This window comes from Erpetoichthys calabaricus, chromosome 1 (genome assembly GCF_900747795.2).
Source record: "Erpetoichthys calabaricus chromosome 1, fErpCal1.3, whole genome shotgun sequence".
Taxonomy (NCBI): Eukaryota; Metazoa; Chordata; class Cladistia; order Polypteriformes; family Polypteridae; genus Erpetoichthys; species Erpetoichthys calabaricus.
In genome coordinates this window covers 245226179-245251008 of record NC_041394.2, presented here as the reverse complement: position 1 = coordinate 245251008, position 24830 = coordinate 245226179, and the positions used below count along the sequence as shown (strand labels likewise).

Here is a 24830-nt window from a genome sequence, read left to right as displayed (position 1 = left end):
CCCTCAATACCTCTCTGATTAAATCTGTCAGTAAAGGCTGTAAAATTTTCCCAAAAAAGTAACTTAATACTCTTTAGGCAATTCACCTTTACATAAACATCAAAACTTATTTTAGCTAATTAGTGGTAATTAACTTTCTAATCTCTTATTTTCCTTTTTAGTTAACTATTTATCCACCTTTTCCAGTAAAACTTCCCACTGTCTGTTTAACCCAGCCTTTATGCTTAGAGAAGAAATCCTGATTGAAATCTACAACTACCTTCAAGAAGACATCTTTTTCTGTCTGTATTTACCCTTTGATATCTCTCCAAGGTTTAAGGACTCTTTAATTTTATCTCCCAAGAACAGTCCTGAAAAAAACTGTGCTCATAGTTTCTTAAAATACTGTCTTCCTTTCAGAAAATACCTCTCTGCTGTCTCTCCCACAAAATCTGCAATGTTTCCTTTCAAAATCTTTCAAAAATTCTTGTTTTGTCAGGTTTTGTTTTTTCTTTTTCTTTTTAATTCTCTGGTGTTTTTTTCTAGATTTATTTTGAAACTATTTGTTGTATAAGTTTTGTTTATTTTATCTGATTGATTGTATACTTTGTTACTTTCTTGAAATAAAATTAATAAAACACAAACCTGAACCTAACTGATGTTAAAATTTCTACAGCTATTTGCCTCACTATACTGTCTATCCAAAGCCACCATTAAATTTCTCATCTTCTCCTTTTCCTCCCTAATTTTCTTCCTTTCATTATTTAAAAGCAACACCCTTATCCTCCTTTTGCACTCTTCCCATCAGTCTACCGCAGAACTTTCATAACTTCTCAAAAAAATGACACTATTTTAAGGGCACTTCTATTCTCCTCCTGCTGTAAATGTCCCACATCCAACTCCCAAAAGCCTTTGTCAAATGTTATCTCTCCCACATTTAGTTCATGCCACAACAAAGAACGATCCAAAAACCATACTAGCGTTAAATCACAACATTCTAAACCAAGGTCATCAGACAAAAATAGATAATCTAGCCTACTTTGCCCTCCCTTTGTATTTTTATGAAAACCCACTGGGATTTAATATACTGTATACATCAGTCAGTACATAATGTCTTACCACCCCTTGCAACGGTTTCCTAGTGCTGTCCCTTGTCCATTTCCCTAAATTCACATTCACATTCCAATGTTATCACACTGTCAGTCATAGTCCTTTTTTCCCTTCAAATCTATTGGTGCATATATACTAACAAAGCTAAATTTTATGCTTTCCATTTAAAATCTACCACCAACACTCTGACAGACATAGCCATAAATGATACTATCATTACCCAGCTATCCCCTTTAAAAAAAACACCCCTGATGAATAAATTCCTCTTCGCACATTTTGATACTCTTCAAACCCCAATCCTTTGTAAAGTGCCAAACATCCATAATACCCCACCATTTATACTTCAACAGCTCATTGCTCGATGAGAAAAAGACTGATTTGCCTTTATATATGTTCATTAAACCCCTCACATGTATTCTTTTTCCCCATTGACTTTCTTGGTATATCTCAGCCCTTCATCACCTACCCCTCTGTGCCCACCTCCAAGTTTGAAACATTCAAGAAACCCTCTTAATTTCTCTCTTTCGTACGTACTGACACCCCTCATACTGATATAAACAAATGGGAGAAGCTTCATTCTAGTCCATCCCCTTCTGCCCACCCACCCTGGTACTGACCCAGACAAAAACTAATTCTTCTCCTTCACTCCACCTATCAGGTTTCCTCAATACAACAAGTTGGTTGACCTTCTTATTGTCCCTGTTTGCATTTTTGAGACCACCACTCCCCATCTTCCTTCCCCCATCTTCTCTTATTTCCTTTTCCCCTTTCCATTGGCCACCGTTCCCCTCCCTCTCTCTCTTCCCAATGCCCCCAATATTATCTTCTATTTTCACCATCTCTGAAATCTCAGTGTTCTGAGTTTTTGTCTAAAGTATCTTCCATAGTAGTTACCGCAGACTCCTTGGAGGTCTCACCTCTCTCTTCCACATCATGCATCACCTTGTCATCTTGTTGATTTTGTTCTTTCTCTTGCTAACTCAGACTGTCAGACAGACAGCAAAGCTCCCACAAAATGTTTAGTGAGCATACTCTGTAACATCCTCTTTGGTGTCATATATTTCTCCAAGGTGTTAGCTACTCCGCTGCAACTTTTCCTGACAAAATCCTGGAGACCTGGCCAAATTTCCCAAACTTTCCACAAATCAGTGGCATGCCCTCATAATAGAGACAATGTCTATAAGCTTTAAGCGCAAAGCTGTATAATGAATTTAAGTCAAAATCATCATATTTGCTGGCTTTAAGACACTGGCTCTAATATTACTTTTGAGTAATGTGCACCTGAGGAAAATTAAGTTTATGTGGGTTTTTCAAATACATAGAATCACATATTTGTATACAGTTTGTTGACTTGCATAAGAAACCAAACCCTTTGTGGCAATTTTGATCCCCACACTTTTGGTAAGAGGGAAAGAAAGTTAAAAATCTTAAAGATTTCTTTACATTAGTTGCTACATGTTTTGTAAGGACATGGAAGTTGGATTATGGTGCGATTTTGCAATAAACTGGCAAAACTGAAGCTCACCATATACTACAAAAACAACTCTTTTCTCAAGATAACATGCCAACACTATTTTATTTATTTATTTTTATTTTGTTGTAAGTATACAGTTAGACATTACCTGTGGTATGTTTCGCAGGAGGGATCATCAATGCATCTCTTCTGGAAAAAATGCCCAGTTGTGCAGTCCTTGCTGGACACCCTGGAACAGAACCAATTTATACCTAAGAACAATTTTTCATACCATTAATTGCTTTATGAACTATTACAGGGCACTCACTCACTTGAAGTCACTGAGGATCCATGGTGTCTGAAGTGCTGCATGAACAATATCTTTTTAGTTGCAAAGAACTGCCTCGCACTGAAAAAACAAAAGATGAAAATCTAGGACTGCCAGAGATACATCTTCAGCCTGCTCAGAGACTATTCCTGGAGAGCCTGGAAGGTGAAATGGGAATTGGACCATAAGTAGAGTGAATGCATGCTGGAGGAAAGAGTCAAACCAGGCCAACTCAACTGAAAATGGACGCTACACTTCAGACTTCAGTTTAAAAGAAGGTGCACAAACTCCTTTATTCCTCCATCAGTTTTAAGACCTCTAAGACATCTCCAATCATTTACCTTATGTTACCCTTGTAAATAAAAGTGTGACACTGGGCCATTGGAACATAGGTTTCAAAATGCTGCTAAAGAATGTGAGAACAGATTAAGTAAGTCACACATAGTGTTACACTACAATGTTATAATGCAAAGATATTGTGGAGTTGCACGGTGCTGATGTAATATAAACACATTGTGGTGTTTAAGGTTCCTAGGAGGTTTTCCACAAAGCACGCTTGGCAAGTAAACATTACTTAAATTGAGACACCAGGCTTACTTCAGCTGGATTCGGTACCACCAAAGAGGATTAGGGAAAATTGTGCTTGGTCACTAAGGCAACTATGCACCAGTTCTTAGCTTGCTCTTACCAGGCTAAAGATGAAGCTTAACAGAGTTTGGTGGATTGAGAGTTTATGAAACTCCAGTTTGATGAGAAACAAGACCACTAAAGAAGTTTCCAGGTTTTTTTTTAGGATATCGAATATTGCTGAATTTTCATTTAAATTAATCCTATATGTTCATAACAAAATGGTAAAACGTTATAACCTAAAGTATCCATTGAAAATGAACAGCATTTAAGTGATGTCAATTATTACCACCTTTTTTTATCAGTGACAGAATTATTTTGAGCAATGAATAAGTGAATTGATTTAAATTCCAAAACACTTGGCTCTTTTATTTTTTTGAATTTGTGTTAGATTTTTTTTTTACTGATGTTGAATTTGGTAATCCTTTTTGACTTTGATCTGGTTTTGTGGTGTTTGTCTTTTCTAATTGGTTATTTTTTTTTGATCTGATAGTACTGACCCTTGTGTTTTTTTTTTGTCTATGCCCTTTCTTCCAGTCCTCTCTTTCACTAGACCTCTGGGCAGAAAAGCCAGCAGTTATGCATCCTTAGTTTGGATTAAGGAATTCTGTACTGTTGGAAACAATTGATAATAAAGGAGGGGATTTTGTATATTAAAGGTAATGAGGGAGGGCTACGAAAGACAGTGCTACCCAGTGAATTTATTCCAGTGGTATTAAATAACCTACATAATACAAGGGCTGTTGGGAATTTAAGAGCAGAGAAACTGTTAAGGAGGTTGAGGTCTCGGTTCTATTGATCTGAATGAACGCTATGTTAAACTGGTGTAAAGAATGTGAGGAGTATCCTAGAAATAAAAGCAGTGTACCCATGGTCTGGGCCTCATTATAGATTTCTATAGTTATTAGTCCATTGGAAAGAGTAGCAAATGACTGTATGAGCCCATTACCCCTTTTAGACTATATTCTTTATGGGCAGAAGCCATTCTTCTCTTAATCAGCAAGCAAGCACTGTGGCTTAGGCTTTTTTTTAACAATTTATCTATAAATTTAAAACTCTGTGTATTATTCATACTGATCAAAGAAAAAATTTTAAATTCACACTTTTTTAGTAGGTTTGTAGCCTATTTGATATTCAAAAGACTTGCACAGCCATTTATATCATCAGTCATATTGGTTTGGAGAATGAATGAATCGAATGTGGCGGCACGGTGGCGCAGTGGGTAGCGCTGCTGCCTTGCAGTTGGGAGATCTGGGGACCTGGGTTCGCTTCCCGGGTCCGCCCTGCGTGGAGTTTGCATGTTCTCCCCGTGTCTGCGTGGGTTTCCTCCGGGCGCTCCGGTTTCCTCCCACAGTCCAAAGACATGCAGGTTAGGTGGATTGGTGATTCTAAATTGGCCTTGGTGTGTGGGTGTGTTTGTGTGTGTCCTGCGGTGGGTTGGCACCCTGCCCAGGATTGGTTCACTGCCTTGTGCCCTGTGTTGGCTCTGGATTGGCTCCAGCAGACCCCCGTGACCGTGTGTTCGGATTCAGCGGGTTGGAAAATGGATGGATGGATGAATCGAATGTTGACTGCAGTGCTTGCAATATTTTGTAATGGTAATCAATTTGACTGGAATAATCTATAACCTTATGTGATGGCTTTTTGGAGTAGTGTCTAAACTAGTGAACAGCATACTCTTATAAAGTGATGTCTGGAAGGGAAATAGCACTACCAATAGCTGTTTTGTGGTTTCTTTTGTTTTACAATATTAATATTATAAAAATTGTAAATTACACTGAATATTTGAGCACTGTATTGTTATTAGTTAGAATAAGGGTACTTTAATTACTTGCATTAAATACCTCCTGAGGCAGTCTTATTTTATCTGTAAAGTCGTTTTTTAACCGTGCCTAAATAAAGGACTGTTTTTACAGTATTCGTCTTCTTCTGAAGCCATTAATTTGCTTGATGGAATTCCAGCTCATTCTGTTGGAGACTCTTCTTCAGGCTGAAGTAACATGTCAGTTCCGTTACACTATGGACAAAAGTGTTGAGAATGACACAAGTATTGGTTTTCACAAAGTTTGCTGCTTCAATGTTTTTAGATCTTTTTATCAGATGTTTCTATAGTAAACTGAATTATAATTACAAACATTTCATACGTTTCAAAGGCTTTTATTGACAATTACATTAAGTTTATGCAAAGAGTCAATATTTGCATTGTTGACCCTTCTTTTTCAAGACCTCTGCAATTCACCCTGGCATGCTGTCAATCAAATTCTGGGTCAAATCCTGACTGATGGCAGCCCATTCGTACATAATCAATGCTTGGAGATTGTCAGAATTTGTGGGTTTTTGTTTGTCCACCTCTTGAGGATTAGCCACAAGTTCTCAATGGGATTAAAGTCTTCGATGTTTTGTTCCCTGAGCCATTTAGTTATAACTTTTGCCTTATGACACATTGCTCCATCGTGCTGGAAATGGCCTTGTTTATCACCAAACTGTTCTTGGATGGTTGGGAGAAGTTGCTCTCGGAGGATGTTTTGGTGAGCCGACTATCAGATGTGAGCAGCGCACTGATTGCAGGATTACAGAAATTGTAAGATTCAATGCCATGAAGCAGTTAGATAACATATTGAAATTTAACTTTATGAAAAATGTCTTTCTTTTTTGAAGACCCTATCATAATATTTCTCGGAAGAACTATCATATAGTAGATGGTTTTCTGGACACAGCTCGACTAGTTTCTTCCTTCCACAGACGTTTTTGCAGCCAGTCTTAAAAGAAGAAACACAATGTCGTTTCATTTGGGGATCGAAACGCAGAACTTACTTCTTACGGTGTGCTCATGCCCAGGGACATTTTACTGTCTTGATCCAGCCCAGACTATATTTCTTGTGCTGTTGCTTTTGGGACCAATATATTAAGATAACATTTTGGCATCATTTTTAAGACTTATGAGTATACATAACGGACTGTAATTACAACCGATGGTTCTTATAAGCCTGGGTGCAGCAGATCAGCACATCTGATGTGCAATGTCAACATTCCACTCAAATTTTAATTTATTGTTTAGGCATAATGCTCAAAGTTTGTGAAAAAAAAACATTTAATTCTATATAAGTAATGATATGCAAATCACCAAAAAAAAGGGTTTAATGTTACCTATATATTTTTCTCGTCCAAGATTTTTTTCTAGGTAATGAATACATATTTTTTGGAGGAAAAAAAAAAACCAAACCGCTACAGCGCCCCATTTATAACATCTGTGGCACAAATGTAACAACCACTTGTACCTCCATAGTTATGAGCAGCCATGGTTAAAGGTGTCAGACAAATAAGTAAATGAAAGTAAAATAGCGCCAGTGATGTTACATTTGATGGAGTGATATATTCTGCTTCTTTCTATAAACAGTGCAGTCTGGTTGAAATTGACATAGAAAGTTTGCCTGGCCTTTAATTTTATGTTTTATGGCATTTGTCTCAGGATTTATCACCATAGGACCTTTTAACTTTAAATCCTTTTCAGACAAACTTTGACTTTAAGTAAAGTGCCTTTCCCAGTACAGACTTTCTATGTGTATACTGTACACATACAAGTTAAATAAATGGGTAAGAATAGCAAAAATACAGTATGTATCTCTTCAAAGCCATTTAAAATGCAGAAACATAGTAAGTAATGATTGAAGCATATTTTACTGTGTATTACATTACAATCTATAAAGTCTATAAAATATTTGTTCCTGTAATATGCAGTTTTGTCTGTATGTGTCAATTTTATACTGCTATACTTATGTTTTTTAAAAATATCCTCTATTATTTTAAAGTTAATAATTAAGCTATTACTTGTTTAAATATATTACTTTGATTTTTGTATTACCTAGATCACAATGAAAAACATAATAGAAATCCATTTGTCATGCCCTTGGATCAAAAAATTATGCAGTACAGAGAAGAACAGGCAAAACAAGAGCAGAAAGTAAGAATAAATGTTGTTCTTTTTGTTCCTAATTCAGTTACAGAGCCAAGGAGGTATTCAAAGTCAACCCTGTTTTATTTATGCTACTGGCTTTCTCCCTTCAATGTTCTCTTCCTGCTATATGTCTAGGAATATTTTTATGATATTTTGGTCTCCTTGGAATTCTTTTTTTAACAATTCAAGGAAGCTAGAAGAGTACCTCATTATCATTCACAAATGTAATACTTTAATCTTGTAATATGTTTCTTAATTGAAAGAAAACAAAATTACAAAAATCATTATTTCTCTTTTCATATCATCATTGGTGTCATGTAGGAAATGATGTTTTATAAAAGTCTACCTGCTGAGCTTAAAAGCACATTTTTATCAAGATTACGAGCTCATGCTGCACCCTACAGGAAGCCTTTGGAGTGTAGTATGTGTGAAGAAGAAACAGCCCAAGATCAGCTAATTAATACTAAAGGTTAGTGACATTCCACAAAGTGAAATAAAAGCTGTAAAAACTGCATAAAGAATGGTAAATTAATACATTTAAAAGTGTATGTTTATTATAAAGTTTGGTATGGTTTATGTGGAGGACAGTGTAGCTCTTCTGTTTATTAAACTTAGTGCTTATATGTAACTTTTAAAACGTAAAAGAAATTATGCAATCTATTGTTTGTAAAAATTGAAGAGTTGGAATTGGAAATGGCAGCAATTTATGGAATTCATTTTCTCTTTTAAAATTCATATGACAAAATAGCATTAATTTATGGAATACATTTTCTCATGCATTAATAGGTTTTCAGTACAAGAACATGAGCATACGGGAGTACTTGCACTGTCAGAGGGAGTCCTACCACCTTCGGGTAAAATTTCACATTATTTTGTGCTCAGTTCTTCAGTAGGTAAAGAACTTTTATAAAACATAACCACTTCATTTGGCCTTTCATTCAATTTTTAGAAAATATGTTGCAAGCTGTAAATATTATGTTATATTTATGCATACATATCTTACTCTTTTCAATGTGAAAGTCTTTATTATTCCCTGAATGAGAATTGATTAAAGTTTGCATAAGTTTTCATGCCCTGCACATTAATACTTTGTCAAGAACCCTTTTGCTTCAATAACAGCCTTAATTCTTTTGGGGTAAGTATATGTACCAGTTTTTCACACTGTAAAGGAATGATTCTTCCCAATTCTTGTTGGCAGAATTTATAGAGATCATCTAGGATGACACCTCTGGACAGCAGTTCTCAAATAGTGCCACAGATTCTTGACAGGGTTAAGATCGGGGCTTTGACTTGGCCATTACAAAACATTCCCCTTTCTGTTTTTGAGTAATTCCAGTGTCACTTTGGCCTTATGCTTAGGGTCATTGTCATGTTGAAAGATGAATCTTCTCCTGAGCTCTAGGTTCGTAACAGACTGGAACAAGTTCTCCTGCAATGAAGTGTGGTATTCATATCTATTCATTGTCCGACAAGATTCCCAGTCCCAACACATGAAAATCATCCCCATAGCACAATGTTGCCACCACCATATTTCACAGTAGGTATGGTGCTTCTTGTGGCACAGGAACTTTTAGTTTTACTCCACAGATACATCTTTACATTCTGGCCAAAAATTTCTATTTTGGTCTCATCTGACCATAAAACCTTCTCTCACATCTTAATTGGGTCTTTCTCATGCTTTGTAACAAATGCCATATGTGCATTCATGTGGACCTTCTTAAGGAATGGCTTCTTTCTAGCTGTCCTCCTGAATAGGCCTGTTTTATGGAGAGCTCTTGAAATTGTGGACCCATGTACCTTCATTCCAGTTTCAGCCAAAAAACATTGCAGACTTCTGAGAGTAACAGTTGGATTTTTAGCATCCTCTCTCACCAGTTGACATCTTGCTCTGATGTTTAGTTTTGAGGGATGGCCTGTTTTAGTAAGAGTCTGGGTGCTGAACCTTCCACTTTTTGATGATGGATGCAACTGTGCTTAATGGGACATTCAAACTCTTCAATAGTTTCAAGAGGATTGAGTACATTTGCACCCCACTATTAAGATAAAAAAAAGAAAAATGCTCGCTTGGAAAAAATGTTTTTCACCTCTTGTCACTGGTTATCATATCTTATCAAAATGTCATGTTTTTATTATGCTACATGGAATTTACAACATTTATTGGAATTTTTCTTGTTAACCTACAATATTTTTTTAATTATATCAAGGCAGAAAGAAACTTTTACAGATGCATCTAAATTATACATTTCAAAAGAGTATATAGTTGATAAGCTGATGCTGCATTAATAATTAGTGGAAAACAATGGAAGGAAATACACACCTGGGCACTATAACTTATGATTTTTTTTTTTTTTTTGTAAAACTGATTTTATTCACTTTTTTGAATGGTGAATATTAATGAACAGTAATATCCAGTCCTTAGCACACATCCTGCTTTATACTGAGGTCCATGATAAAACTGACTGACGTTTTATAAAACCATTCCAGGGTGAATTAGGTAGTATGCCTGAAAAAACATTCCTCTGGTTTCTTTTAAACTCCGGCAGTCTTTGTCTTTGCTTTTAGCATCCGATTTGTTTTATTTTCACAGAGAAAACATCATATTTTATCGCAGTGGTGGCACACTCAGGGTAATTTGTGTTGCATACTTTTACTTAACACAGTAAACAACATTGAGGCTGAACAACTAATTTTTGTTTCTGATATCTATGTTGGCTCAGAATCTCCAAGGTGCCTTGTGTTGAAGTGTAGTCATTATATGATGTGCACTTTTCTCAATAATATCATTCACTCTCCCATGTATAATACATATGTTAGACAACCCACCATTGCTCTGTTATACACAGCTACACCCACACTCACCTCTTAATATTCTTATTGACCAATACCTTTTCTGAGTGGATACGTAGCCTTGATTGTCACCTTAATCTATACAGTGTCACATTGTGACAGATTTGATCAGTTTCTTTAAAGTGGCCTTTACAGCCTAACATTACTCTGATTGTTTTAACAATTATTTTGTCTTTGTGAGACCATCTTTCTTAAGGGATTTAACACCCTGCAATGGAGAGACAGGTGTATTTAACCAGATTTAATGGATAATAGCTTAATTTATTACTATACATTCTATTCAATAAATTATGAGAGAGTCTTTTCCAGAGCTTTCGTGTGTATTGTATGGGTTGAATACTTTTGGAGTTATTTTGTTCTGTTTTTCTATCTATAATAATTCATTTCAAAAGTTATAGTTTTGTATTTTCTATTTTGCAGTTTAATTTGATCAAGATTATATACTGTTACAAAATACAGTGCTAATGGTCTCTACAACTACTATATCTTTTGTTATTTACACTTTTTCACACTGATGTAAAGCAGCCTATATATTACATACAGTACCTACTCCTGGGGACCCGCTGTGGCTGCAGGTTTTTGTTCCAACCAATTTCCATTTTTCATTGGACTTGTTTCTGTGTTTTGGAGTCAATGTAGAAATGGCAAACTAAGCCTGGTACATTTTTATTAAAATAGAATAAGCTGTTATGGGAAATATGTACTGTAGTTTTTTAAGTCGTTAACAGTATTTTCAACCTAATTTTCATTCGGCTTTTCCAGGTGTTCTGGTTAGTCAGTCAGTCATTTTCCATCCCACTATATCCTAACACAAGGTCACAGGGGTCTGCACAGGGAGCAAGGCAGGAACAAATCCTGGGCAGGGTGCCAGCCCACCGCAGGGCACATACACACACACGCACACACCCACACACCAGGCACACACTAGGGACAATTTTAGGATTGCCAATGCAATCTGTGGGAGGAAAACGGAGCACCCAGAGGAAACCCATGCAGACACGGGGAGAACATGCAATGTCCACACAGGGAGGACCTGGGAAGCGAACCCAGGTCTCCTTACTGTGAGGCAGCAGCGCTACAACTGTACCGCCGTGCCGCCCAGTGTTCTGGTTATTTAACTGATTATTTACTAATTAGCGAGTCTGACACTGAAGTCATTGCTGATTTCGTGATCCTGGGTGTCTGCTATGCTAGTTAATTGTCACTATTAGGGTTAAGTGAAGGGAGTAAACTACACAGGAAAAGGGGGAAAATAGGAGAAGAAAAGAGAGTTAAGCATTTATAGCTTTAGAATAAAAATAGAAATATTTCTAAATATCTTATAAATGTAAAAACCACACTGGTGTGTTTTTCTGAATGCAAAATAAGTGAAGAGTGAAAAACACCAGCTAATTAAATGAGATCAGATGTTATCAATTATTATGACTGATTGTGAATCTGGTTAGAACAAAAACCTGCAGCCACAGTGGGTCCCCAGGATTGAGTGTGGGAAGAACTGCTCTGCTAGGTTAAGTGACTTGATATGACTAATATGGCTTACAATTTGCCACAAGATTGCATTACCTGTATGAGACTTTAGTGGTGGATTATCGTGCTATGACAAGAAAAGTCTTTGTATTCTCACAGCATTTGGTTTACGGGATAAATGCAGAAATGAAAAGAATGGAAGACATATCATTAAAAGAAAAGAAGAACCTAAGTCTTGTTGAAAAGCACCTGGAAAATGAAGACAATACTTTTGAAAAACTTCTACAGGCAACTTTGGAAACCTTTGTGGAATCAGTTAATATGTAAGAAGTGTGAGCCAAATCAGTGTTTGTTTATTGCCTATACTGTTTGTAACTGGAAACCATATATGTGTTTTATATTCTAAATCTCCAAATTCATATCTTTATTTGTGTTGATGCACAAAACATGTACAACATTCCTTGCTCTGGTATTTAACTGTAAAGTTAGCTAAATGTGATGCTGCAGTTTTAAGTCAAACATTTTAACCACTTGGATGGATGTCACACTAACACTGACTGACTATATCCTTGGAGACCGCCATTGGTTCTGTGTGATATTCTGAAGCTGGCTTGACCAATTCAGAAATCAAACCTTTAAAGTAGCTACTAGGGTCTTATTTCATATGGAAACTCTAAAGTGTGCATCTGTAAGGCTGCACAACTAATCCAGAGGTTAAAAGGATGATAAACAGGTAAGGGAAAATATTAATATCTTTATTAGAGCAAACATCTAAAAATACCTTTTGTAAAAGAGACAAATATCAAAATTCCAAAATCCAAAAACACTAGCTTACCAGAGGGCACTAAATTAAATGCATAGCTTTTACATGGGCTATCAGGCACAATACACAAGTGCTACATAATATCAGTGCCTTTTTTTTCACTGTCCCTCCTATCATGTACTATAACTGCTGTGTACTTAGTGTTCATGTTTGTGGCAAGCCAAATTTCAATTGAAGGGTCATGTACAGACAGTTTTGACAGTCAAAATTTCTGTGTTATTTAACATTATAATAAAACTATGTAAAAAAAGTTTAAATTGGCGATTTGAAAACCAACGAGAAAATACTTAATTAGCAATACATGTTAGATACTAAGGGCAAATAATTTTGATTTCAAGTGATTTATTTACAACAGTTTCCAAGATTACAACAATGGCAGAAAGTACAGAAAAGGAATAAACAGATCTTGGGTTTAAACAAGCAAGTGCACAGTTAGGAAACATGTTTCTCTGTACAATGAAATTCTTTCTTTGCTGTCCACACCAAATGACAAAATCAACGTATAAAGATAAAAAAACATAGATAATAAGTAGCAGATAGATAATATGTAACAGGCAGCATAAAGTATAAAATCAGAATAGAAATAAAAAGTGTAATGTGCAGGTAGGTGTGTGATGGACAATTCAGATACAGTTGTGCTAGATAGATAGAATGAGATGAACCACGGTTATAAACTCCAGTCAGTTATTTAGGAGTCTAATGGCCTTGGGAAAGAAAGAGTTCTTTAGCCTGGAAGTCCTGCATTTCATACTTCTATACCTCCTGCCTGAGGGTAACAGTGTGAACAGTTCATGTTGGGGGTGGGTGGGGTCCCTGAGGATCGAGGCAGTTCTCCTGCGGACTCTGCAGTTGTAGATGCTTTGCAGAGAGGGAAGTGGGGTCCTGGTGATCTTCTCAGCAGTTTTTAACCACTCTCTGCAGGCGCTTGCGGTCCATAGCAGTAGTGTTGCCGTACCACACAGTGATGCAGCTGGTCAAGATGCTCTCAACAATGCAGCTGTAAAAGTTGCCGAGGATCTTAGTTGACATACCAAACTTCCTCAGCCTCCTCAGAAAGTACAGCCGCTGTTGAGCCGTCTTGACCAGCTGTGTGGTGTTAAGTGTCCAAGTGAGGTCCTCACTGATGTAGATGCCCAGGTATTTAATGCCACAAAGTTATTCCACATAGTTCAGCATCTTAGAAGTATTCAAATGCCATTTTATATAGATGGGGCATGATGATGATAATGTCATATATCATATGACTTTCAGGACACATGCCTGGCAGTAGTGCTGTTGCTAGACAGAACCCAGACAAAAACACAGTTCCTACAAGAAATAAAATGGCAGTGCAAAAATAAGGAACATAATAATAACATTGCGAATGTGAAATGTGCAGGGTTAAAAACTTCTATCACAACAATTATACTTGTTTCTTTTTTCAAAAATGTCACTGATTTCTGAAAATAAACGTTTTACAGAATTGAATAAGCGGTTTTCAGCAATACTGTATTCCTTTCTGGAGCTTTATAGTAACTTGTAAGAAAATAGTATTGTGTTTTTGTGAATAGTTTTAATACATTACATTTAAATACAGCCCCTCATATCATTAAGTTTTTGCTGATGTAAAATAACAACAACATTTATTTCTGTAGCATACAGTATTTTCATACACTGGATATAGCTCAGAGAGCTTTACAAGATGTCAAAAAATAGTTACAAAGAAAGGCAAATTCAAATTAGATAAGAATAATAATGTATATGTTATGGGTAGAGCCCAAAAACTGCATAAACCTAGCATTACCTGGGAAAGCTTGCAATGGGTCTCATGGAAGGTTAGTGTATCTGCTTTCATTCAGACATAAGAGGTGGCTGTACAGTGCTATGATCAGGTGGTAGTGGTAGTAGTTCAAGCACTACCACAGAAAAATAGAAAAATAAATAGAGAAAAGTGTTGATTATTTAAAGAACATGACAATTCTATGAATATCTAGTCAATTAAGAGTAGAACTAAAAAGTAGTTATGAAAAGACCAACCTTAAAAAGTGAGTCTTTAGGAGTTTACTAAAATGATTCATAGTATTAATCTCTATTGGTAAAATATCCTAGATTTTTATATAAATTATGGTGTTTATACTTGCAAGGGAAAATTTGAAACAATCTACCTTATATAAAATAATACATTAAAAAAATGTGTTTTTTATTTTAGAGCAAAGCATGAAACAGAACTTAAATTGGAGAAAACAGCAGAAATTAGACGGGTCATGGCTGAAATGGCGGCAATTGGAGAGTATGTGTCTTAGTTGGGACTGTACATCTATGAGAAGTATTTTTTATTTATTGATTCATTTCCTCATATTGTTTGTATTACATGCTATAAATGAATTCACAGTGTTCTGCAAAAAAAAGAGTGATTAACACTTTTAGACCAATGCAGTGTGTAGCAAATCTATTTTAACACCATGAGGCTGGGCAGTTTTACTGGTGGCACCTAAAGTGATCTTAAATCAGAAATGCTTACCCAGTAATTGTAAGTACAGTATTTAATTGACTAGTGCCCAGGAAGCAGATAAATATTGTCTTTGAGTTTCTCAATAATTAGTGTATATAGAAAATTCACACACAAATGTATTATTTTCACTCACAAAATAAATAAGGTATTTATAGGTATTCTATGTAAAGTAAGTTTTAAGAGGCACATTTTCCTAATATTCATTTTTTCAATTTATTAAAAGTTTTTAATTTGGCTTGGACATTTGTCTTTATTTCAGTTTTCTCCCAGCCGTTTTGATTTGTTAACCTGTTACTGATGGTCTGATGATTCCAGGCTGGCCAATATTCCCCTGTCCTCACCCTATGAAAGTAGTCTCGCTCACTATAAGCCATGGTTATTTTAATCCTATCTTTTTCTTACTCCTTACTTACATTGACAATATTAAGAAGCAATATGATTGGTTCAGTCCTTCATAGCCTGAGATTTATTTAGAGTTCCTTGTTTCATTTATAAAAAATGGGATTTACACTGCCAAATATTCAGAAGCAAATGTTAAGTAAATATTATTAAAGTGCACAAAAGATGAGTATTGTACAAAATCGACAGATCCAATCCAGACAACAATTGCTCCCTTAAACCAAGACCTTTCCATTCAAGGAACACTTACTGGATTAGTTAAGTTTGGCAGCACTGCCATTAGTGAACATTAGGTCAGCTGTCATGTCTGTAGACTTTTTTTACTATTGACAAGTCTAAGCAGATTAGTGAGTAAATCAAATTTATATGACTCATATAAATGTGACTTATTTACTATGCTGCTTATACTTGTCATTAGCAGTCAGTTTTCATTATAAGTAGACCTTTGACTACCCTGACAGTTTGTTTTGATACAGATGCCTGCAGACTTTGTCAGAACATTAAGTTTCTGGAAGGATATTAATTGTAAGCTTGTAACTGAAAATTGAATTTTTTTTAAATAAGTTGTATGTTTAAGTAGACACTCATCCAATCAGCAGGAGCATTCCATTAAAAATCTAGTTGAGCATATCTTTTTGGTTTCTCTCGGTCACAAACCTATTCTCATTAGAGCTGGACTTTCTGTAACAAATCTGGACATGCTGGAAAATAATGGTCACTAGTTCTAAGACGAAGTCTTCCAAAATCTGGGTCTATGCCAATGACTGAACTCAGTCAGGGAAAAGAAGCATTACTTCAAGAAGGAAATCTCAGCACCTCCATTCTTGAGAGGATAGTGTATTGCAATGAAAACCCAGAAAGAGTCACACTTTTTTCTAACTGAAATGTCTCATTAATTACTGGCATTGCCAAAGGCAAAGCAGATAACTAAATCATAAGCAAATGAAAAGAGCATAAGTCCATCAAACTCCTTTGTTTAGCTAATGGCTAAGCTGTCCAAATATCTTGTCTAGATACTTCTGAAATCATCCTGATGCTTCTTAAAAATTAATTGATTAACTGATATTAATCGATCCATTTCTTTTCCCCACATTCCAGAAACCAAATCTTTTGATTAAATTCTGAGGGGTGGCAGAACTGATACCATTTAGTTGCTGCAGTGTTATACTGGTTTGGTTGATGTGTTCCCAGATCATAAAATTAAAGGACCAGCTCCAGGAACCTTTCAAAACTGGATCCAGTGCTGTTTAAGCTACTTTAAAATTGAAACATGAACCTTAAATTATTCTGTACCCACACTTCGCCTATATCATATATACTATTGTTATTGAATCCTGGCTTTTTATTGAATAAATTGTTAAAGAAAAAAACATGCAAAATTTGGAAAATTATAAAGTTACTGGAAATAAAAGTACTGTTTTAGGAGAACAAACCCAGTTTTTAAAAGCTTCCATTCAAAACAGGAATTGGCCTGTCATTAACAATTTGGTAAGCTGATTGCGGAAAAGCAGTATTTGTGTTTTGTTTGCCTTGTCTTGATTCACTGGGATTTTCAAACTTGATCATGTTAGATCAATGTGTTTAGGACAGTTTACACATTTAATCAGTGTCTTTGTCTAATATGGCACCTTATTTTTGCCTTTCTTTTGCATTGTTGGAATTAGGCCTATGTAATGAATTCACATTTGAACAAAATACTGCTTGTGTCCTATTCAACATCGCCCAGCAAGCTCCTCGTGAAAATGTTTTTTCTGACAGTTGACACATGTACCTTTACATTGATTGATGGTATCTATTGATGCTGATAGGTCATGGAAGGCTTCTTTAAGCATTTTTTAGTAAATGACAGAGATACATTTGGTAGAACGGTCACCCAGGAGCTGGTCTCTGCTAAGAGATCATCTCGTTGGTAACAGAGATAAAAATGATGATCATTAGCCAGAGGGGAATTTTGTTATAAAAGACTCATGGGGACAATTCAAATGATTGTAAATTTGTTTTTTTTTTCAGGACCATCATGAAAAACAAAGAAACACTAAATACATATCTGCAGTATAAATTGTTTTTGTTGAATGCCTCACCACCAGCCTGGAAAAAGGAACAGGAAAGAAAAGAAATGCTAAGAAAGGAAGCAAAACAGCAATACACTGGGAAACAGAATGGAGAAAATGTGTCCCTAGCAGAATCAGCCCCGACAGCTTTACAAGGTAGGTGTGCTCAGAATATTTTTATATTGATGTCTGTGCTTAGTATAAGAGATACAACATCAAACCAAGCTAGACTCTTTTCCAGCTAGTTTCCTAATTAGAGGTATTTTTATATAATTAAGGGTAAAAGGTTACTTTATCAAGAAGTGAGTGTATCTGATACGCAGGCAGGGAAGGTGTGATTAGGCTAAGATTTTACTTTGCTGTTGTAGTGGCTTTATAATTTCATAAAAGTCTTAAATGATACTGTATTTGCTATTTACCCATACTTCATTATTTTTATTAAAGCCTATATTTTTTGTTGTAAATTAATAAAGAAATTAATTACAAAATAACAAAATTATGGAAATTACAAGAATATGAGATGGGATAAAGTGGGTTGGGAAGGTGGATGGATGGATGAGAATAAAAAACCCTATCAGGATCATACATTCAACTTGAACCGGATTCATTCAAGATTGATATATTGTTAGAACGGATGATTTGTTTTTGTATTCTAATAGTGGTCAAGACACAAATAAGCCTTCTAAACTTCAAAATATTCTCTTTCATTTTTGTTATAGTTTTAATAACACCAAGGCAGCACAACAGCAGATATGTTGAGATAGGGACAGCAGATATTATTGCATGTATTAGAGATGAGAAATTACTTATATTTCAATCCTTTTGTATTTTTACACGGTTACCATTCATTTAGCCGAAATGTCTGTCCCAAACAAAACAGTGAACATCTTGTTACCTGAATTGATGTCTCCTAAAGAAAACGTGAGCTGCACAAGGTCAGTAAATGTTGTGGTATAATTATAGCCACATTTCACCCTATTTTCAATTAACATAAACTACATATATAGTACAGTTTTGTGCTTTGATAATGGCATTTTTTATGTTAAATTGTTTGTTAATTATTTGTCTGAACTGTATAGTTTCAGATAAAACACATGTAGTAGTACCAATAACTGAACTCATTTAACTGCCAAAAACTGTCTTATTTTTTCTGCTACTAGGGAGATCACAGATCATTTTATAGAAGAATCTGATTTTCTAGACTATGATGAGGTTTGATTTCCACTCTTTTTTAATGAATTGACAATGTTCATTTTAGTGTTATATAGATTTTTTGGAATCTTGTTTTGTTATTTTTGTATGTTATAATTATTTACAGTTTTGCTACAATACCCTAAAGGCATGGAAGTTAGGTTGAATTTCTGCTCTTAATGGACCTGGTATGAGTAAACGTGGATGAATGCTTATACATGCTCTTGTGATGTTGGAGGTGCTTATTAGTTTGTATTAATTTCTGCTGAGATAAGCTTTGGCTCCAATTTGATATGAATTAGGATTTTTTGAGGCTTCAGAATTATTCTGCAGTAATTTTATATTCACACATTCCTTTAACATATGCCAGTATTTTTAAATTGTTATTTATTGCATTATATTTTATATGAGGACACTACTCTTCTACTAGTTATATATCAATGTTTTTATTTGTTTTATCTTTGTTACTTATTCATTGACATTCTTGCCTAATCTTATGTTTTTCTTTTCTTGTAGATTTCTCTTTGACTTCTTGTAAAGCATTTTGAGCTATATTGTTTGTATGAAAATATGCTATATAAATAAATGTTGTTGTTGTTGTTGCTTTTCTATTGCCTTTGCTGTCATTTTTTGTGTTTTCTGATGGCCACAGCCATACTGTTGAGAGCAACTAGGTACCATAGCCACCTTGTAACGGCTGGAAGTCAAAGTCATCACCACAAAGACGGTGGTGTGCAACTTCTGGCATCCAGAATTTTGAATATTGTGATAAAACATTTGTTGCAGCTTTAGTTATTTCAAATAATTTTAGTGAAACAGGAGATTGTGCATATTTTGTCTCTGAGCTTGACTCACTTATTTGCACTATGCTGGCTTTGGTTTTTAACAATGATTTTGGCCCTTTTTATCCCTTGATCCTTTTCCCTTTTTTTAATGTGTTAGCTAATTATAATCTAGCATATCACAAAACACCATAAACACCTCATGTTTTAATAAGAGGTTCAGAAAATGAATGTAAAATGGGTAAAAAGGTTTGTTATATTATGTTGATTATATTATATATTAATATAATGTATAACATAATATATTATATTATGTTATATTACATGCTGACATATTGTCACACTGTAGACCTTTTATCCCAACATGTCACCAATAGTTTTCAGTAGTTTCCTCCTCCATCCCAAAGACACACATGTTGATTGATCCAGGACCTGAAATATAGATATTTTCATGACTGTGACCAGTCATTGACTGGGATAGGACATGGTATCTTATAATCCTCTAATACAAAATGCAGGTTAAGAAAATGGGTTTATAGATGTTATAAGAATAAAACAAAATGAGATACACTCTTAAAAATAAAGGGGTCAAAGTGTTTTTTGGCAGAAATGCCATAGGGGAACTATTTTGGTTCCCAAAAGTCCCATCCATAAGAAGGTTTCAGAAAGAATGTTTATTTATTTAGATTCATAACAAGCTCCATGCAATAAATAACCATGAATAGATGTTAACAGATTTGTGAAATAGCAATGGGTCATAATTTTAAAAGGACTTTTGCTGCATATACAGTAATAAAAAGACCCAATCCAGGTTCTCTTAATCTATTAGTGCCCTGCTATACATGTCTATACATTAAATATTTCAGTTTTTTATATATACATTAGCAAGTTTATCAAAGTACAAGAAACAGCTTTATATGCAAAGAACCCTTCTCAGAATGAAATGGTTCTTTATCAAGCAATAGTTGTATGAGGAACAACAAAACCCAGTAAAGAACCATAAAATACCATTAAAGAACCATTATTTTTAAGAGTACAGGGCATGTCAAACCATAATAATAGAATTTTATGAGGGCATGGGCAATTTACAAAATTTTCCCACACCTGTTATATCCATTTCAAGTTAGTGATTAGACCCTAACCAGCAGCATTAGGAAGCACAAGACAAGAAAGTGTGCCATTCTATCGCAAGCTCACTCACACACACCCATAAAGGACCAGTTTGTAATTACTAATTAACCTAACATGGGGTGTATAGAAAACAAGACAATTTAGAGAAAAACTTGTGCAGATATAGGGAGAAAATGCAAAATGTATTATTAGCCTTATTTTATCTTATTGCGTTTTATATGAGCATCACGTAAATATGTGTATAACTCTCAATTGGCAGGAACCTGAATTATACTTTACGGATCCAAAGCAGTTATTGAATATTTTATTAGAACTTGAAGATGATATTATTTCATATATTCACAATAATCAGGAAGATAAAGCTTGGAAGCTCAAGATTCTTCAGCTCAGACATAAAAGTTTGTACGTCTACATTTTGTATTTGATTTTTCAAAGAAAATGAAAGACTAAAATTGAATTAAAATTTGGAATTCTTTTTTAGGGGTTTAGCTGTAAATAAGTATTCTCGTTGTTTCAAGCACAAAATAAAATCCCTTAAATATGTTCTCTATTTGTCTCTATTATCAGAAATGATGAAATTGACGTACTAAAGAAGAAGAGGGATAAACTGAGAGAAACCATTGCAAGTGAAACAGAAAAAGCTTCAGACCTGGAGCTGAAACTGGAGTTTTTTTCCAATAGTGAATACAATGCAGAAAAACAAGTACTTTCCATTGCATTCTCTTAAATTATTTCTCTTCTTAATGCTTGATTTGCTTACCAAGTGCTAATAAGTTAAAATGTGCCTTTTTATTTGTCTAGTAAAAATAAATGAGGATTCAAAGTAAAATGAACAGTTTACTATTCTATCACACATGCACACCTAAGGATCACCATCTAAGCTCTTCCCATTTATGTGATACCACCCCAGGCTGAGAGGGAGTGCTGCCGTTAACTGACCTGTCATTGTCTTCCTCCACAGTGCCAATAAACTGACTCCCTTCCAGTCCCTGGACTTTAAAAGGTCAACCACATGGAAGGAGGCATCACTTGATAGAGAGACTACCTGAGCAAAAGAGCTCTGTATTTATTGACCCACCGACAAAGCCTGATTAACAATGGCCACCCAGCTCACATGACAACTGTTTTGTTTTCATTTTCATGCCATCAGTGATATTATAATGCAAGAAGTTTCTAAAACACTGACGGTCTATAAGCAATATAGGTGCAAATATTGTTTCCTCTAGTATAAGGCCAATGAATGAGTTCTTTTTGCCAGGTTTTGCCCCAGACCCTCCTTCCATGTTCTGCTCACTTCCACCTCCATCTAATTTGATTAAATGTAACATTAATCATGTGAAAATCACGCAATGAACTGGTTGACAAAGGAAAAACAAATTGCATTCCTTAGGGGTTGCTCTAAAATGTTGTCTCTAGCTTTGGTAAAAAAACCCTTCTCATTCAACTTAAAGCAGTTTTGATCGAGAGTCCTCTGTGTGTGTTTGTGGTTTTTTTTGTTCACTTTTTTTGCAATTCCCCTTTTTGCATGATTTTGTGTTCTTTGAACAGATTTCCTTTGTTGATATTGACCCTCTGCTTGTTTTTAGATTACAGACTCATCATTCATGTCTGTAGTATTAGGGTGTTGTACTGTGTTAGCCATTATGGATGTAGTGAGAAGAAAAGCAAAATGACACCTTTTATTGGCTAACTAAAAAGATTATAATATGCAAGATTTCGAGGCAACTCAGGCCCCTTCTTCAGCCAAGATGTAATCAACTTTAACATCACTAATCATCATTACATCTTGCCTGAAGAAGGGGCCTGAGTTGCCTTGAAATCTTGCATATTGTAATCTTTTTAGTTAGCCAATAAAAGGTGTCATTTTGCTTGACTTCTCACTAGACTCATCATTGGTAAAGTCATGGATTCTCTAAGACTGAAGCCAAATTCAGAGTGCTTTGTTGAGCAGATGATTTACCACCAGCACACTGTTAACAACCACAACATTATATAATGCATAAAAAGGTTATAAACAGATACACTTGTGTTGAATAAGCAAAACTTATTTTCGCCTGATAGGACAAAATACTTAACATCTTGCATTTAAAAGTAAAAGAGGTGCACCAGGCTTGTATTGGTGGAATTGAAGCAGACAGCAGTACACAGCAGCTGTTAGCAAGCCTAGAAGACAGACTAAATGAGTTGCTAGACACTGTGGAAACACTGCCCTGTACTAAAGTGAAAGCTGTTCGAAAACGTCATCGAAAGGAAATTAATCTAAGGTAATTGCAGACCTTATTATTATAATTATGGTTTACCAGCATGGGATGATAACGACTTTTAGCTAATATTAATTGGTTTAAAAAAGTGCAATGTTTTGTTTAGAGAAGTCGTCACATTAACATATAGTTTTGCCGTGAGACTCATGTAAAAATGATTTTTAAATGAAATAGAGGCATTTGCAAACTTTAAGACACTGATAAAACTAAAGACAATTCAGTCAGTAATTGCCATTATTAATTTTGTTTTCCACCAATGTGTTTATTTTTTAAACTGTACTTTTCAATCTCTTCAAGAATACAAGAGGAAAATATCAGATTAGCAAAAGAACTACATGAGAAACTGCAGATGGAAAAAGCAGCAGCACATACTGAAAAGCGAATGGTCTGTATGATAAAATGCATTTTAATTAATCATAATTTTTTAAACTGTAATTTAAAGCATTTTTAAATACTGACAGTGTGGTGTGTTTGCTATGCCACATGACTGCAAATACAATTTCCTCATCTGATTTTCTGTAGTATTGAGCAAATCATTTACACATTTGTAAACTGCTTTTGCTCCATTTATAAAACACATCTCTAAACAATTGTACTGTTGTTCAATTCTGAAGTGCCTTGGGATGGTGTTTCACTATAAAAAGGCAAATAAATATAAATTGCACAAGCATATTTCTATATATACCTCCATCGTGAGTATAATAGGCAGAGAAACCTTAATTTGTTTTATTTAAACTTCCTTTTAGTCTGTGCAACACATTTTCCACTTTTTTAGATCCAAACAATTGTGTTTATTTCCATAGGTTGGAAGAAGACTAGTGTACCGGTCACAGCCACCAACAACAGAAAATATAAATATGAACAAGCAGCCAATGCGCAGCAAGGAACAAGAAGAACTATCATATTTCTTCTCCTGAGGCTTTAAAGCTAAGACATCAGAATCTGGATATTTCTCAGATGTACAAAGTTGTCTTCACAGACAAAAAAAGTTTAATTGAATTTTTGAATTTTTCCTGATGTTACTGTATGCACCCACCATGTACAAATCAAGCAAGATGTTTAAATCAGAAGATATGTTTTGTTTACATTTTAGTTAATTTTTGCCTTTTCAAGAACAAATAACATTTCAGCCTTGCAAAAAATAAAATAAAAATGATTACTGTATGAAAGGACGGCACAGTGGAGTAATAGTGATGTGATAGGGTCACAAACCTGTGGAGCTTCCACATTCATCCCATGTCTCTGTGTTTTTTTCTCTTGCCATATTGGTTTTCTCCACTGTTTTGGTTTACTAGGTGTTTCTATATTTGTCCTCTTTGTGTGTGTGGGCCCCGCAATAGACTGACACAATCTCTAGGGGCTAATGCTTGCCGCCTGCTTGATTCTGCTGGAATATGCATGAATTACATCATTCAAGTTTGAGAAGATTGTGGTTTCAGCATAATGAGCACATGTGCAGCAAGCAGAAATAGTAATTATGAACTCTGAGCAACTCAGTCTGTAATAATGCTATTTTATAAAGATTTGTCAATGTTTTTGCAAAAATAAAATTTCGTAAAACAAATTTGTTTAAGAAATGCAGAATAAAATTATGCTTATGAAAAGTACATGTTTTATTTACATGTGATCCTGAACTGATAATTGGGCTTGAATTATTTTTAAAAATTTTCATACCCAGTCTGCAAATGTGAGCTTTGATAATTTTCAGGTAAAAACAAGCCTGCCATCCTTCTGTTTTGTTTAATTCTACAGTATTGTGTTCTTTCTTGACTTATTGATGATTGGTGTGCTTGTAGAATTTGTTAGAATGCAGAATCCATTCATCATTTTGCATTTATGTACTGTGCATGAGATGTGGTGCTAACAGTGGGGGCTAAAAGATACTGAGGTCTCAGATTGCCCTGCAAATGCAGACAAAAAATATCTTGGATGAAC

The 24830-nt window shown here is 35.0% G+C and overlaps 1 protein-coding gene and 1 long non-coding RNA gene across 3 annotated transcripts; both read left to right on the top strand.

The window, feature by feature from the left end:
• Positions 1 to 7300: 7300 nt before the first annotated feature.
• Positions 7301 to 21123, top strand: LOC127528435 (cilia- and flagella-associated protein 100-like). The gene is made up of 10 exons (XM_051929271.1): positions 7301 to 7458; positions 7774 to 7921; positions 8239 to 8306; positions 11926 to 12089; positions 14778 to 14858; positions 17490 to 17686; positions 18384 to 18465; positions 18691 to 18742; positions 20894 to 21032; positions 21116 to 21123. The coding sequence occupies exons 1-10, from the start codon at positions 7399 to 7401 to the stop codon at positions 21121 to 21123; spliced, it is 999 nt and encodes a 332-aa protein (XP_051785231.1). The 5' UTR covers positions 7301 to 7398.
• Positions 21124 to 22753: 1630 nt separating this feature from the next.
• Positions 22754 to 24379, top strand: LOC127529056 (uncharacterized). 2 transcript variants are annotated; one of them, XR_007935710.1, is made up of 4 exons: positions 22754 to 22898; positions 23193 to 23280; positions 23699 to 23934; positions 23967 to 24379. It is a non-coding gene; the product is annotated as an uncharacterized LOC127529056 (long non-coding RNA). The 2 variants fall into 2 exon arrangements; XR_007935709.1 differs by having other exon boundaries at positions 23699 to 24379.
• The last annotated feature ends 451 nt before the right edge of the window (positions 24380 to 24830 follow it).